General features: G+C 37.1%; 1 protein-coding gene across 2 annotated transcripts in view; it reads right to left on the bottom strand.

Moving 5' to 3' along the window:
• The window catches only part of WNK3 (WNK lysine deficient protein kinase 3), a 178,672-nt gene that overhangs the window by 150,037 nt on the left and 13,882 nt on the right, over positions 1-14,753 (bottom strand). For both annotated transcript variants that reach the window (XM_081042030.1, XM_081042031.1), the window contains exon 2: positions 3,721-4,373. In XM_081042030.1, the coding sequence (XP_080898156.1) occupies positions 3,721-4,257 (537 nt within the window). In that variant the 5' untranslated portion in view covers positions 4,258-4,373. The remainder of the gene's footprint in view (positions 1-3,720; positions 4,374-14,753) is intronic.

Genomic DNA, 14,753 nt, shown 5'->3' with positions numbered 1-14,753 from the left:
TGATACAATTTTGTCTTTTTTTAATCTTTCTGTTCAGTGACATTTTAGTCCAGTTCAGAGACTATAGCTAGATCTGTTACATGTCTAGTTAGATGCTACTTAAAGGAGGCCTGTTTAAGTACCCTGAGAAGCAAATAATCACATATCTGATCCACTGTGAAGCTTATCACAAGCACACTCAAATAAGTTTAGAAACAGTCAAACAACAAAAATTTTCAGACATCAATGATGTTCTTCATTTGGAAAATACCCCCACTATATGAAAACTCAGTTCCATCAAGAAAACAAACGAAAAATGTACTAGTGGAAGTATTTTTTCCAAGTTATAACAAAGCAAAAACTGGTTATGTTTCCATGTGTAAAAGCTGAGTGCTGCTAATTCTGAAGTTGTTAGTGGAGGAGGAAACTATTACAAACTCTTATGATCGACTCCTTCTAAGAGTTACTAAAACAGATCTTTAAGTAACATCTGATCAGGTCTTTCAACATCATGAACTAAAATAAACAGTCTTCTAAACAGAAATTATGACTTATAGCCATCACTCACAATAAATTACCAATTTACCAAGGTATTACCAAGGAATTTACCAAGTTCTTTATAAAGAACAATAGGACAAAGTCTTTTTATTAATGCATAAAAAAATCAAGTTATAGAAACCATAAAATACGACAAACTGTTGAAATGCATTATGGCCAAATCCAAAATCTGACCTACACCATCAAAGGGTTTGTTTGTTTGTTTTTTAACATCCTCAAAGTTGAAAATCAGCAGTAAAATCTTTCCCGGTTCACTGTACCACCATGAGGTCAATGTATTCTAAACAAATGGATATAGTGTTTTTCAGAATTGTTACACAAGGCTTAAATATCCTCAATGGGGGGAAATGCCATCAAGAAAAAAAGATTAAAAAAAAAACCTTTTGTTGAGCTGTGAATTTCAAATCCAACACACAAAAAACTGAAATTTTAGAAAGAAAAGAACTGCCTAATTTCAGGGGAGAAGACTAAGCAAGAGGTGATATAAATATCATTTACATATTTTAATAATGTTAATAAATCAAAAACTACAAATCAAATTGATAACAAAAGTATTGCCAGCAATTTTATATATTACACATACATAAACAAAGATTGAAAAAGAATCTAGAATTGAATTCAATCTAGAATTGAAACATTCAAACGGCTCACTGGGATGTTATATAATAAGTAAGAATTTATACGATAAATACGATAAATTGTCCATTACAAGCTGCATAACACTCACAGGAAGGTAATTCAAAGATGATGCCCTTATCCCTCTGGGATTCTAAATAAGTTACTTTTGCTTAATTCCAAATATGCAAAAAATGAATTATATCAATTAATTTCACTAATTCTGACATTCCTTTCAGAATAGAAAATTGTCATTGTTGATCTCTGTGTAGATTAAAACGTACTTTATGTAATTCACAACATTTGCTCCACATGAGTCCCAAATCCAGCCATGTATCCAAGTACCTGGGGAACATTTTAGAAGTAAGTTCCTGTGCCCCCCCATCTCCTGGAGATTTCGATTTGGAAAGTCTAGAGTGAATGCCAGGAATCAGTATATATAATATGAAGCTCATGTTAGTGTATTAAGAAAATTCCTCCTCTAATTTCAGCTAGTTCTTGGAACGGGTCCCTTCTTTCAGTGCTTTTCAAACTCTGCTGTACATACAAATCACCTGCAGATGTTACTAAGAGGCAGATTCTGATTCAGTAGGTCTCGGATAAAGCCTAGGAACATGCGTTTCCAATAAGCTCCCAGGTGATGTCCATGCAGCTCGTCCAGAGACCACACTTTGCATCATAAGATGTTATGGGATCTTTGAATCTTTCCACAGGTGAGCGGTAGAAGCGAGTTGCTACCACTAGACTATTTTCTTCAAGTTTTACCTAAACATCCTTAGCGTGGCTACAGTACACAATTTGCAAAATACTTGACACATCTTTACCATGTAGCCAACTACCAAGAGAATGGAAATTATTCCCCCATATACAGAGTACCACTGAAGATGAGAGTTAATAAAGTCACAATGCAGAGATGAAATTAAAATTTACATAATTTTCAATGTACACACAAAGACGTTGACCACAACCATGGTTATAATAGTGAAATACTGGAGAAAAATCTAGATGTCCAATAATAGAGGACTAAGTAACTTAAAAGGGCACCTATTAAAATAATGATGTAAACATACAATTATTGGTAATGAAAAGGATGTCCGTGGTAAGTTAAAGTTTGTAAAACCTTATAGTATGATTCCATTTTGTGTGTGGGTGGGGGAACACGCAGTCACATATACATTTACGCAAAAGAAAGAGTCCAGTAAGATACATAACTAAATTGTTTAAAGCATCCTCAAAGTAGTGGAATTTCAGGTGGTTTTGACGTTTATTTGCTTGCATTATCTAATATTTCTACTGTGACACAGACCTTACAAAATTCTTAAAGGGGAAAAACAAGGTGAAAAGAAAATCAGGCAAACCCCACACCTGCATACACCTTTCAAGTACTTGAAGGGCTTGAATGTGCTACTAAGTAACTTGCATTTCAAAGAGTCATTAAGGGACTTCCTACACTTTGAAAGCATGTTAAAAATCAGTCTGCATCCCACACAGATTTACTGAATCTTAATCAATTGACAATAAGCTCCAGAATCTGCATAAGAAGCACACACTAAGTTTTACAGACAGCAAAGTTTGGAAACCCTAGTGTTAAACAAAAGGCTTCCTAGAAATGCAGGGACTTAAACTAAATTTCAACCTATCTAAATGGCAACCTAAGGCATATTCAGAATGGGTGGAATCAGAATACAAACATACATACCTACAGGCACAGAGACCACTGGAATTTGAACAACAACAACCTATTGGGTTTATTCAATGTTAATTTTAAGCATCTCAAGTGAACACTGACCATTTCCTTTGAGCTGATTGAGATCAAAAAGGATTTCCTTATATTTGACCTACATCTGTCTGAAACTATTCTTATTACAAATCCTTCTGTGATGTTCTATCCCCATTTAGTCATTCATTAGTTAAAAGTCCACATAAATGTCTATTATGGAACCAAACACCTAAGTGATTCAACTACTGTCCTGTTGCTCTCATTTCTCCTTTTAAGACACATTCCAGCTGACTAACCTCAGTATATTCTGATTATTTCTTCCACAGACCCTATTTGAGGTAAACTCAAAGGCATTGGGGAGTTTATATTAATACAAGTACTCAATCAAGAAAAGCATTTCCTGTTCTAAAAAACAGTACACGAATCCCCAAAAATTAGTTGAAAGAAAAAGAGAAAAGGGAGATATCACACAGAATATATCCCTAATATATCACACTCTCAAGTACTTATAACAATCAACTCATAAGGCATACATTTATTAAAGTTTTCAAAATGAGACATTAAGAATTTCAGGAATTTCCTAACGTTAATAAATTAAGAGCTTTTTCCCAAGGAAAGCCACAATAGTTTTCCCCCCTCAAACCAAAGGGGGAAAATAACAGAAGAAAAAAAAAGGTTGGCGTAAGCTCCTGAGGATCTAGGAAAGGAGCATAATTACAGGGAGGTGGGGGGGGGGTCAAGCCCTTCATTTTATTTTAATCCATTATACATTTTAATCCTAGATGACTCAGACGGCTAGGTCAGCTAAAACTGGAATTTATTAAAACCAAAAAAGATTATATACCCACCTGCAGCTCGCACCAAGCAACCTCAACCCATGTTTCAGTGTCCAGTCCTTTATATACTGTTTTAAATGCTCCTCTTCCTAGCTCTATGTCAAATTTCAGGAACCTGCCGCTAGGAGAAGTAGCTACAGCTTTCATTTCTGCTTCTTCTTCCATTTCCTTTTCATTTTTCTCCTTGAAACAATCTTTTGAGGATTCAGAAGTTGCCTTTGAACACTGTGCATATTTAACTTCTTGTCCTCCTCTCAACACATTTGTAGGATGTTTTTCTACTCTTGGAATATTTGTTGCGGTCTTTATTCTCTCATCTTTGGAGGAAGATTCAACAACTTTGTCACCTTCTGTCATCTCAACACTCTTTCGGAAGAATCTCTTCCTTTCTGTAGTTTCTCCAGAAGCAGAGAAGGTACCGTCTTTTTTCTTCAGTCTGGCTTCCACTGTCAAATTTGCTGCCACCTGATGAACTCTGTTCTCCAATGAAACCCCATCAGGTTTCTCAGAATCTTCTGTGCTAGCTGGCTCCCCTGAATCAGTAGCCATTGTAACTAAGATTGGCACTAAGTTTTTTCCTGTTCTACTCTTCAGTCCAGTTACATATCAGGTATCAGAATTTTCAGAATGGACTTCCTTTTATGTGGTCATGTTTCCATAGTAACCTGAGGGGGGGGAAAAAGGGATATTTTTAAATCACCCCACAAAGGAAATCATTAAGGAGCAAACAAATCACCTGATTGTTTAATCCATTTTTTCTTAATAAGAAGTTTGTTCTTTTTTGTGTCCAATCTTAGCAACCAGCAGACTCCAGGGACTGTGTCTTATCTTGTTTACCACTGTAGTCCTCAGTGCCTAGCAGGCTACTTGGCATATAGCTCAGTAAGTCTTCATGTTGCATGAAGGTTGGTTAGGAATCTAGTTCTCAGCCTCATCTATCAGCCCATCACATTTAAAACAAGTAACCAAAACCTGACTTCACTAACCTACTAGGTAACACACAATTATGCAAAACAAGTACATAATGTCTCAGTAGGTGGTTTTTGCCTAAACCTCTGGAATTAATATGATAGTAGTTTTTTTATTGTGGTAAAATATACGTAATATCAAATTTACTATTTTAACCATTTTCAAGTGTACAAGTCAGTGGCATTAAGTACATCTGCAATGTTGTACAATCACCACAATCCATTTCCAGAACTTTTCATCATCCCAAACAGAAATTCCGTACCCACTGAACAATAACTCTCAATCTCCTCAGCCCCTAGCAATCTCTATTCTATTTTCTGCCCCTGTGAATTTGCTTATTCTAGGTAACTTATGCAAGTGTAATCATACAATATTTGCCCCTTTGAGTCTGGCTTATTTCACTTGACATATGTTTTCAAGGCTCATTGATGTTATGGCATATATCAGAATTTCATTCCTTTTTAATGTTGAACAATATTCCAGTTTATGTATATACCACATTTTGTTTATCCATTCATGGACTGGGTTGTTTCTACCTTTTCAAATTGTGAATAATGCTGCTATGAACATCCAATAGTAATTTTGAGTAACACAAACACTTGTTAATGAGCTTGCCTTCAGATTTTAGCAGAAACTACTGTCATTAACACACTATAATACTAAAAAAAAAAGGCAAGAAAGACTTTAAAAATATACATCCCCTTGAACCAGCAATTCCACTTACAGGAACTTGCCCTAGAAAATAGTCAAGAATCTGTGCAAAGATTTAATCATAAAGACATTCATATAGCACTTATAATTTAGAAAAACTGTAACTAAACATAAGCCCAATAGGGAATTAAACATCTCAAAATGAGATAGGATACAGCATTTTAAACAACCACTAGTTTTTAGTGAGATGAAAAGATATTCCCTACATACAAGTATTATATGGTTAAATGAAATATATAAAACAAGCTTATATACATACACACACGATATTAATTCTGAATGGCGTAATTATAGACTTTTTCTCTCTTTCTGCTTTTCTATATGCTCTAAAACTTTCCACAAAGAAGATGTGGACTATATAGGGAAAAGGATTTTCAAATGAATTATCACACCACCAATAAGAAAATTCTTCTCTTCTCACAACAAATACACATCACAAAGTTAAGCCTATATACCTGCTACTGTGTTATGTGCCTTAGAAGGCACAATTTGTCATGTCAAAAAAATATCAAATTTGAAAAACTGAAGGAAAGTAACCCTTAACTAAAATAAACAAAATGCGGAGAAATACCCCAAATTGTCCAATACATTCAACACAATTCCTATCTACACCACAGCTGGTTTCCTTGCAGAAATTATCAAGCCGATCCTAAAAGTCATATAAAACTTCAAAGAACCCAGAATAGCCAAAGCCAAAACAATCTTGAAAAAGAATGAAGTTGGAAGACTCACATTTCCCAATTTTAAAACCTACCACAACGTTACAGTATTAAGACAGTGTGGTACTAGCGTAAGGATAGATGTATAGATAAATGGAATAAAAATAGAGAATCCAGAAATAAACCCACGTATTTATGGTCACTTGATTTTTCAACAAGGGGACCAAAACAATTCAATTGAGAAAGAACACTCTCTTCAACAAATGGTGCTGGGACAATTGGATATCTATATGCAAAATAATGAAGTTAGATGCTCTAAGGAAAGCTTACTGAAAAAGACGCTAGGACTGAGTCTCACAGAAAGAAAATTAGCTGATCCAAGCAGAGGGAAGATCACAAGCAAAGTCATGAAATAGCAATGGAGTAAGTGTATGAGTGGTATCATAAACAATTTACTCGATTATTATTATAGAAACAGGCAGATGAGAACAGAGTCAGTCACCAAGGAATTCTATGCCATACTATATAAAATACGACCAGTTAGACAACTACTGTAATAATCCAGGAAAGAGATACTGAGGTTTGAATGAAAACATTGGCAAGAGGGATAGAGTCAAGATACATTAAAGAAGTACTAAATTCAAGATTTACTGCCTAAACAAGTATGATTATAAGGGGAAAGAAAAAAGTCTATGATAACTCCAAGAAATTTGCCTATCAGATGACACTACTAGGACATAGCTGTGTTAATAGCAGAGCTAAGAATTAAAGTCATGCTGGAATTACAATGACCGTTCAGTCAAGGATGGACCACATATATGAAGGTGATATTACCACATAGTCTAGATGTGTAGCAGGCTATATATACCATTTAAGTTTGCGTAAGTACACCCTATGATGTACACGCAATGATAGAATTGCCTAACAATGCATTTTTCAGAACATATCCCTGTTGTTTAGTGGCACATGACTGTAAACTAAGGACTCATGAAGCACTCTAAGAGGTTACATTGCCAAACCAAAATACTTTGAAAGTTACTTAATAAGACTAGCATTGCCTACAAGTAAGAAAAGGTGACCAACAGCACCTCATTTAGGTGGAGATTTTTTTCTTTTAAGTTAGTTTGACACAATTTAGACTTGGAAAAAACTTCAAAAATATGTAAAGAGGGCCAGCCCGGTGGATCAGGCGGTTGGAGCTCCATGTTCCTAAAGCCAAAGGCTGCCAGTTCAAATCCCACATGAGCCACTGGGCTCTCAACCACAAGGTTGCCGGTTCGATTCCCGCAAGGGATGGTGGGCTGCGCCCCCTGCAACTAGCAACAGCAACTGGACCTGGAGCTGAGCTGCACCCTCCACAACTAACATTGAAAGGGCAACTTGGAAAAAAACCCTGGAAGTACACACTGTTCCCCAATAAAGTCCTGTTCCCCTCCCCCCCCAAAAGACTATACAAAGAATCCAAATGTACCCTTCACTCCATTCCCTAAATATTAACATTTTAGGCAAGATATTCTTAAGTAAAAGTATTACTCACTTCACTTAATTAAAGGTCAGTTATTCAGAAACCTCAAGAGCAGAGATCTATAAGTACAACAAAAGGACGTCTGAGCTGACAAAAACAGGTAAAAATCAGCGAAAAAAAGCCTTCAAAAATTTAACTGCAGTACCTCTTTTAAAAAGTAAAATATCACCAAAACTCTGGTGGGTGATGAGGGTAAAGAGGATCAAATATATGGTGATGGAAGGAGAACTGACTCTGGGTGGTGACCACACAATGGGATTTATAGACGATGTAATACAGAATTGTACACCTGAAATCTATGTAAATTTACTAACAATTATCACCCCAATAAATTTAATAAAAAATAAAATAATTTTAAAAAAATAGAAGGGCAAGTAGTGCTGCTCTAATGCTCTAATAGTTTTAACATGTTTGGTCACCTGGTTTCCCAAAATATAAGATAAGCAGTGACAAATAAGAGGAATAGGGAAAGGAACATTCTCTCGGTCTTTTAAAAATCAGCCCTAAGACAAAAAAATGCTACTAGAGTGGCGGCCATTTTGTTAGGACTCCGAGCTGGAGTTGGCGGCAGCAGCTGTGGTGGCACAGACAAAAGGCAGGAAGGGGCAAGCCAGGCAAGCAGGTGGACCCGCTAACCAGCCAGCCAGCCAGCCAATAACAACAAACTAATCCAGCAATCTACCGTTTACCCATCTAACTAGCCGTCCACCAAGTTAACCCCAGTCCTTCTACCGTCGACCTTGGTTGGGCTGGGCCCCTGGCCCGCCTGCTGCAGCTGCGGTGGCAGCCCCGGGAGAAGCACTGGCATCCTTTTCCTTCGATTACTGGGATTTGAAGATGGTGGCCCTGTCAGCAGCGAAAATTGTGCTGAAAAAATGCCACCAAGATGTCTCTAAATGACCGCTTTACTAATACAATGGTACCTTAGTTTTCTAACATAATCCATCCCAGAAGAACGTTCAAGTTCTGAAACGTTTGAAAACAGCCGACAGCAAGGCCTCAGGATCTTGCACTCAGCAGAAGCTGCATGACATGTTCAACTTCCGAGGCGTGTTTGAAAAACCAAAGCATTTACTTCCGGGTTTACGGCATTTGTAAACTGAAATGTTCATCAACAGAGACGTTCAAAAACCGAGGTACTACTGTGTGCTGAAGAACAAACAGCTGATGTCAGTGAATATTTGGGCTTCGATACAGCAACAGCTAGTCAGTGCCAGAAACAGACCACTGGCTCAGAAGATGGAGGATAGACCCTCTGTTCGGGCAGCATTAAAACTTAAACAGAGGAAAAAAAAAAAAAAACTTAAACAGAGGAGCCAACCCGGTGCTTCTGGTGGTTGGAGCTCCCTGCTACTAGATGAAGGCTGCCAGTTCGATTCCCACATGGGCCAGTGGGCTCTCAACCACAAGGTTGCCGGTTCGACTCGACTCCCACAAGGGATGGCGGGCTACACCCCCTGCAACTAAAATCGAACACGGGACCTTGAGCTGAGCTGCCGCTGAGCTCCCAGATGGCTCACTTGTTTGGAGAGCACCCTGTAGGCCACAAGGTTGCCGGTTGGACTACTACAAGGGATGGTGGGCTGCGCCCCCTGCAACTAACAACGGCAACTGGACCTGGAGCTGAGCTGCTCCCTCCACAACTACAATTAAAAGGACAACAACCTAACTTGGAAAAAATCCTGGAAGTACACACTGTTCCCCAGTAAAGTCCTGTTCCCCTTCCCCAATAGTTTTTTTTAAAAAAAGGAAAAAACAAAACTTAAACAGAGCTTAAAGCAGCACATAGGTAAGAGTTAACATCCAAACACATCTAGGCCTGCACATAGGGGCCCTGCCGGGGGAGCCATCTGAGGACAAGGCCTGCCCACAATCCAGAAAGGCTTGCTCAGAGGAGGACTACATGGGGTACAAGAACCCTACTTACGGGCGGGATGTTGTTCCGAGGTCTGGGTATGATAGGTCGGGGAAGAGAGGGCTTTGGAGGCTGAACCTGAGGCCGAGGAGGAGGTACCCTTGCTCGCCCTGTACTGACCAAGGAGCAGCTGGACAACCAATTGGATGCGTGCATATCAAAAACGAAAGATCACCTGGATGCCTACATGGCACACACAGATCCTGAAGCCAATGATTGAAGCCTGTCTGCCCTCCTGTGTGTGAGACTCTTGTTAAAGTTACCCGTCTGTAAATAACCTAGAAATGAACCCAATTGCTGGAAGAACCTACCACGATAGGCTGTGGACTTATTTCCCACCAGTTTGTGCATTTAGTATGTTCCTTTTACATTTTGATACTATGTTGTATGAAAACCTTTTTTCCTCCGACTTGGATTTGTTTTTGTTTTGTTCTTCTTTTGTTGTTTTCCTTCGCCCAGACTTCTCTTTGAACATGAATATGTCAGCCTTGTGTCTAGGACACCCTCTTACCACTTCTGCCTCCCCTCACCTGTCACTGCTCTGACATTCTAACATTTCCTGAAAAGTCCCAGAAAGAGCCCATCAATGTTCCTCCCTAATACCTAGGTTCCTTGAGATACAATTCTGTTCTACATCCATAAAATGGGCCTCTCTAAGTGTTCGGAAAAATCTAGAGTTCAAAACTGCATTCCACCATGTTGATATTTTAGTATAGTAAAGTAGGAACATTGACCTAGTTACCGGGCAACATAACAGGTCACATGTGAAAACACCAGTGACTTGACTCAAGTTGCTACCATGTACACTGACACCAATAATGTGTGCTGGGTTAGGTATGTGCACTCTGGAATAATACTTATAACTTTCCTCTTTTCTTTGCATTATGTCCTAAGGGGTACTGTTGCGTTGGCTTAACACTTGCACTAGGCGGAAAAGACACTCGTTAAGGGATAGGGGTGGAAGAATGATGGCAAGATATCTGCTGGGGAGCGGGTCAGAAGAGACCCATGCTAAATACTATTATCCTTGTGTTTATCCCAGTCTTGAGTTTCTCCATACATTGGCTTTGCTTGACCCTGTTTCTCTTGAAGGTTTAATTAAGTTTAACCATATTCTGTCAATTGTTCCAAGTTTCAGTGGAATCTTATATTTCTGGTGTATTATAAAAGGAAATCGTTCTCTCAACTCAAAAGAAAAGTTACTAGACACAAAGATAGACATTTTATAAGTATGAAAAGGTTAATACATCAGGACAATATAACAATTATATACACTTCTAACAACAGAGCCCCAAAATATATTAAGATAAAACTGAAGAAATAGACAATTCAATAAAACCAATAGATTTTAATACCCCACTCTCAATAATAGAACTAGACAGAAAACCAGCAAGAAATCTGGAAAACTTGGCCAGTACTATCAACCACCTTGACCTAACTGCCACCAATGAAACACTCCACCCAATGAGAGCAAAATACACATTTTTTTCAAGCACACATGGAAAAATCTCCAGAACAGATCATATACTATGCAATGAATCTCAATAAATTTAACAGGATTGAAATCAAAGTGTATGCTACTACCACAAAATAATTAAATTACAAATGAACAAGGATAAGGGTCAATATAGGGTGATATAAGGGTGATAAGGGTGATATAGAGATCAATCCAATAGAACTGAGAGTCTAGAAATAAACCTTAACATTTATGGTAAATTGATTTTTAGCAAAGATGCCAAAACCATTCAATGGGGAAAGAACAGTCTTTTAACAAAAGGTGCTGGGACAACTGGGTATCCACATAGAAAAGAATGAAGTTAGATCCCTAGCTGACACCATATAAGAAATAAACTTAAAGTGGATTATAGACCTAAATGTAAGAGCTAAAACTATAAAACTCTTAGAAGAAAACATGTAAGTAAACTTTAGTGACTTTGCGTTTGCAATGATTCCCCAGATACAACAAAAACACAAACAATAAAATAGAAAATTGAGAAGCTGGACCTCATCAAAATTTAACTTTTGTGCTTCAAAGAATGCCATTAAGAAAGTGAAAAGTAGATCAATATATCCTCCTCCTGTCTGTGTAGCATTAAAACCACTAAGTGCTTTAAAAATAAAAAGTGAAAAGGTTTGGAAAAAAACATGCAAATCATATATGTGGTAACAGACTGGTGTTCAAAACATATGAAGAATTCTTATAACTAAATAATGAAAAGATAAATAATCCAATGAGCTGAAGATCTAAATAAAATAGACAAATGGCCAATAAACACCTGAAAAGATGACTCTGGGTGGTGAACACACAATGTGACATATAGATGATGTATTACAGAATTGTACACTTGAAACCTATGTAATTTTACTAACCAACTTCACCCCAATAAATTTTAATAATAAAAAAAGATGTTCCACATCATTATTCATTAGGGAAATGCAAATCAAAACCAAAAGGAAATACTACTTCACACCCATGAAGATGCTACAATAAAAAAAGATAGACAGTAGCAAGTGTTGCTGAGGATGTGGAAAAAATGGACCCCTCATACATTGCTGGTGGGAATGTAAAATGGGGCAGCTACTTTGGAACAAAGTCTGACAAGTTAAACAGTTATAATAGGATACCATCTACTCAATAAAATGGAAACATTATGTCCACACAAAAACTTGTACACAAGTGTTCATAGCAGCTCTATTCACAATAGCCAAAAGGTGGAAACAACTCGAATGTCTATCAACTGACAGCTGAACAAAATGTGTTATATCCATGCACTGGAATATTATTCAGCAACAAAAAGGAATGAGGTATCAACTTGTACATGCTACAACAAGGATGAACCTTGAAAATATTATGCTAAGTGGAAGAATCCAGAAGAAAGGACCACATACTGTATGGTTCCATTTGAATGAAATGTCTAGAATGCAAAATAGAGACAAAAAATATATCAGTTCTTGCCTGGGGCTGGGGCATAGGAACAGGACTGACTGCAAAGCAGCACAACGGATATTTTGGGGGTGATGGAAATGTTCCAAAATTAGATTGTAATCAAGGTTATACAAGTCTATAAATTCACTAAAAATCATGGATATTGGTGAATTTTGAGGTATGTAAATTATATCTCAATAAAATATGATGTCCCTCTTTAAGATCATAAAACATTTTTACTAAAATCAGAGCTATAATAATATAAAATATGCCTTTTGAAAACTACACTCTCTACCTCTCCCCATCATGCTGTCTACTCTCCTTATCTTCAGCCTGGCCTCCTGGGTTGAGAATCAGTGTTCTGAAGCGAAGAGACCTAACAACAATAAAATGCAATAGCTGGTAGCCTAAGGGTAAACAACGAAGGAGAAAAACAAATTTTAAAAACTAGGCCACGAACTTCACTAAGCATAGTATTATCTGGGGCCTTTTCATCGTGGATCCACTAGCTTCTTCAACATAAAATGAAGTTTCAGAACACAGGCTTTGGAGTGGGAGGAACCTGGAATCCAATCTTGGTTGTGCCTCTCATTCCTCAGAAGAGACTTGAGGCAAATTATCATACTTAACCTCATCATTCTTTATTGCCTTTGTGAAATCTCACAGGACTGATATAAAAATAAAGTGAAAATATACGTACAAACTAATTAGCACGATGCCTGGCAAAACATAATAATCAATACATAGAAGTTTTTATTTTCTATCTCTTAATAACCCCTAGTGACAGCACTACATTAAAGCACTACTCAACAATACTCAAGAAAATGTTAAATTATTTTCAGGAGACTCTATTTAGTAAGGACAAGAAGTATATAATACATTCTTTTAAAGCTTTGCAGTAACACACCATGTTGGCATTGCTAAAGGGGTATGCTTCAGTGACCAGGATAACATCTCTTCTACATTCAGCAATGTAGAAACATAGCTCAGTGAAATGGTCCACAAGAATCAGGCCTCAAACTTGAAGTCTCTTACTGAGTTCGACAGCTATATGCCATAACCTACGTGTGACCATATCTTCCTTCATAAAATGGTAACACATTGCTCTAAGCCCTAGGAATATGTAGAAAGATAACTGTAAAAGCACTTCTATAGATATTGAAATTATAGGAAAAACCTCACAAATTTGCACCCCGTATGTACTCCTTCGACATTTGATATATATGATAGGTTTGATATATAACCTTGGAACATTTGAGTTAAAAGTTATAAATAATTTTTCCCCTGTAGCTTAGTTCTATTCATGGGAAGTACTGCATACAATCAGTACTTTGTCAAATCAGTAGCTCAAGAATTTCTTCAACTTTTGAAACCAGCAATTGAAAGAATGAATATTTAGACAGTCAAAATTACACAGAAAATTTCCATTAACAATCTTCTCTTTCTCTCATATACAATATTCATGCCAATAAAAATTTACCAAGTGCCAAGCACTATGTCAGGGACAAAAGAACAAAAGACATACCTTGCTCATGGATAAGAAAAATTAACATTATTAAAATGTCCAACTACCCAAAGCAATCTACACATTCAATGCAATCCTTATCAAAATACCAATGGCATTTTCACAGAACTAGAACAAATAATCTTAAAATTTATATGGAACCACAAAAGACCCTGAATAGCCACAGCAATGTTGAGAAAGAAGAACAAAATTGGAGGTATCACACTGTCTGATATCAAACTATACTACAAGCCTAATCAAAACAGCATGGCACTGGCAAACAACAACAAAAAAAAGACACATAGATCAACAGAACAGAATAGAGAGCCCAGAAATAAACCCATACCTATCTGGTCATTTAATCTATGACAAAGGAGGGAAGAATATATACACTGGGGTAAGGACAGTCTATTCAATAAATGGTGCTGGGAAAACTGGACAGATATATGCAAAAAAATGAAACTGGACCACCTTCTTATTCCATATAAAACAATAACCTCAAAATGGATTAAAGACTTAAATGTAAGGGCCAGAACCATAAAACTCCTAAAACAAAATATAGGCAGCAAACTCTCTCACATTGCTCTTAGTAACATTTTTTCTGATCTATCTTCTTGGTCAAGGGAAACAAAAGAAAAAATAAACAACTGGAACTACATCAAACTAAAAAGGTTTTGCACAGCAAAAGAAACCCTCAATAAAACAAAGACAACCTACTAAATGGGAGAAGATATTCCACAATGATACATTGATTAGGGCTTACTATCCAAGTTGTATGTGAAGAACCCATACAATTTAACACCAAAAAAAAAATCTGATTAAAAACTGGGCAGAGG

The sequence above is a fragment of the Rhinolophus hipposideros genome (genome assembly GCF_964194185.1).
Source record: "Rhinolophus hipposideros genome assembly, chromosome: X".
NCBI lineage: Eukaryota > Metazoa > Chordata > Mammalia > Chiroptera > Rhinolophidae > Rhinolophus > Rhinolophus hipposideros.
This window is presented reverse-complemented; position numbering and strand designations above follow the sequence as displayed.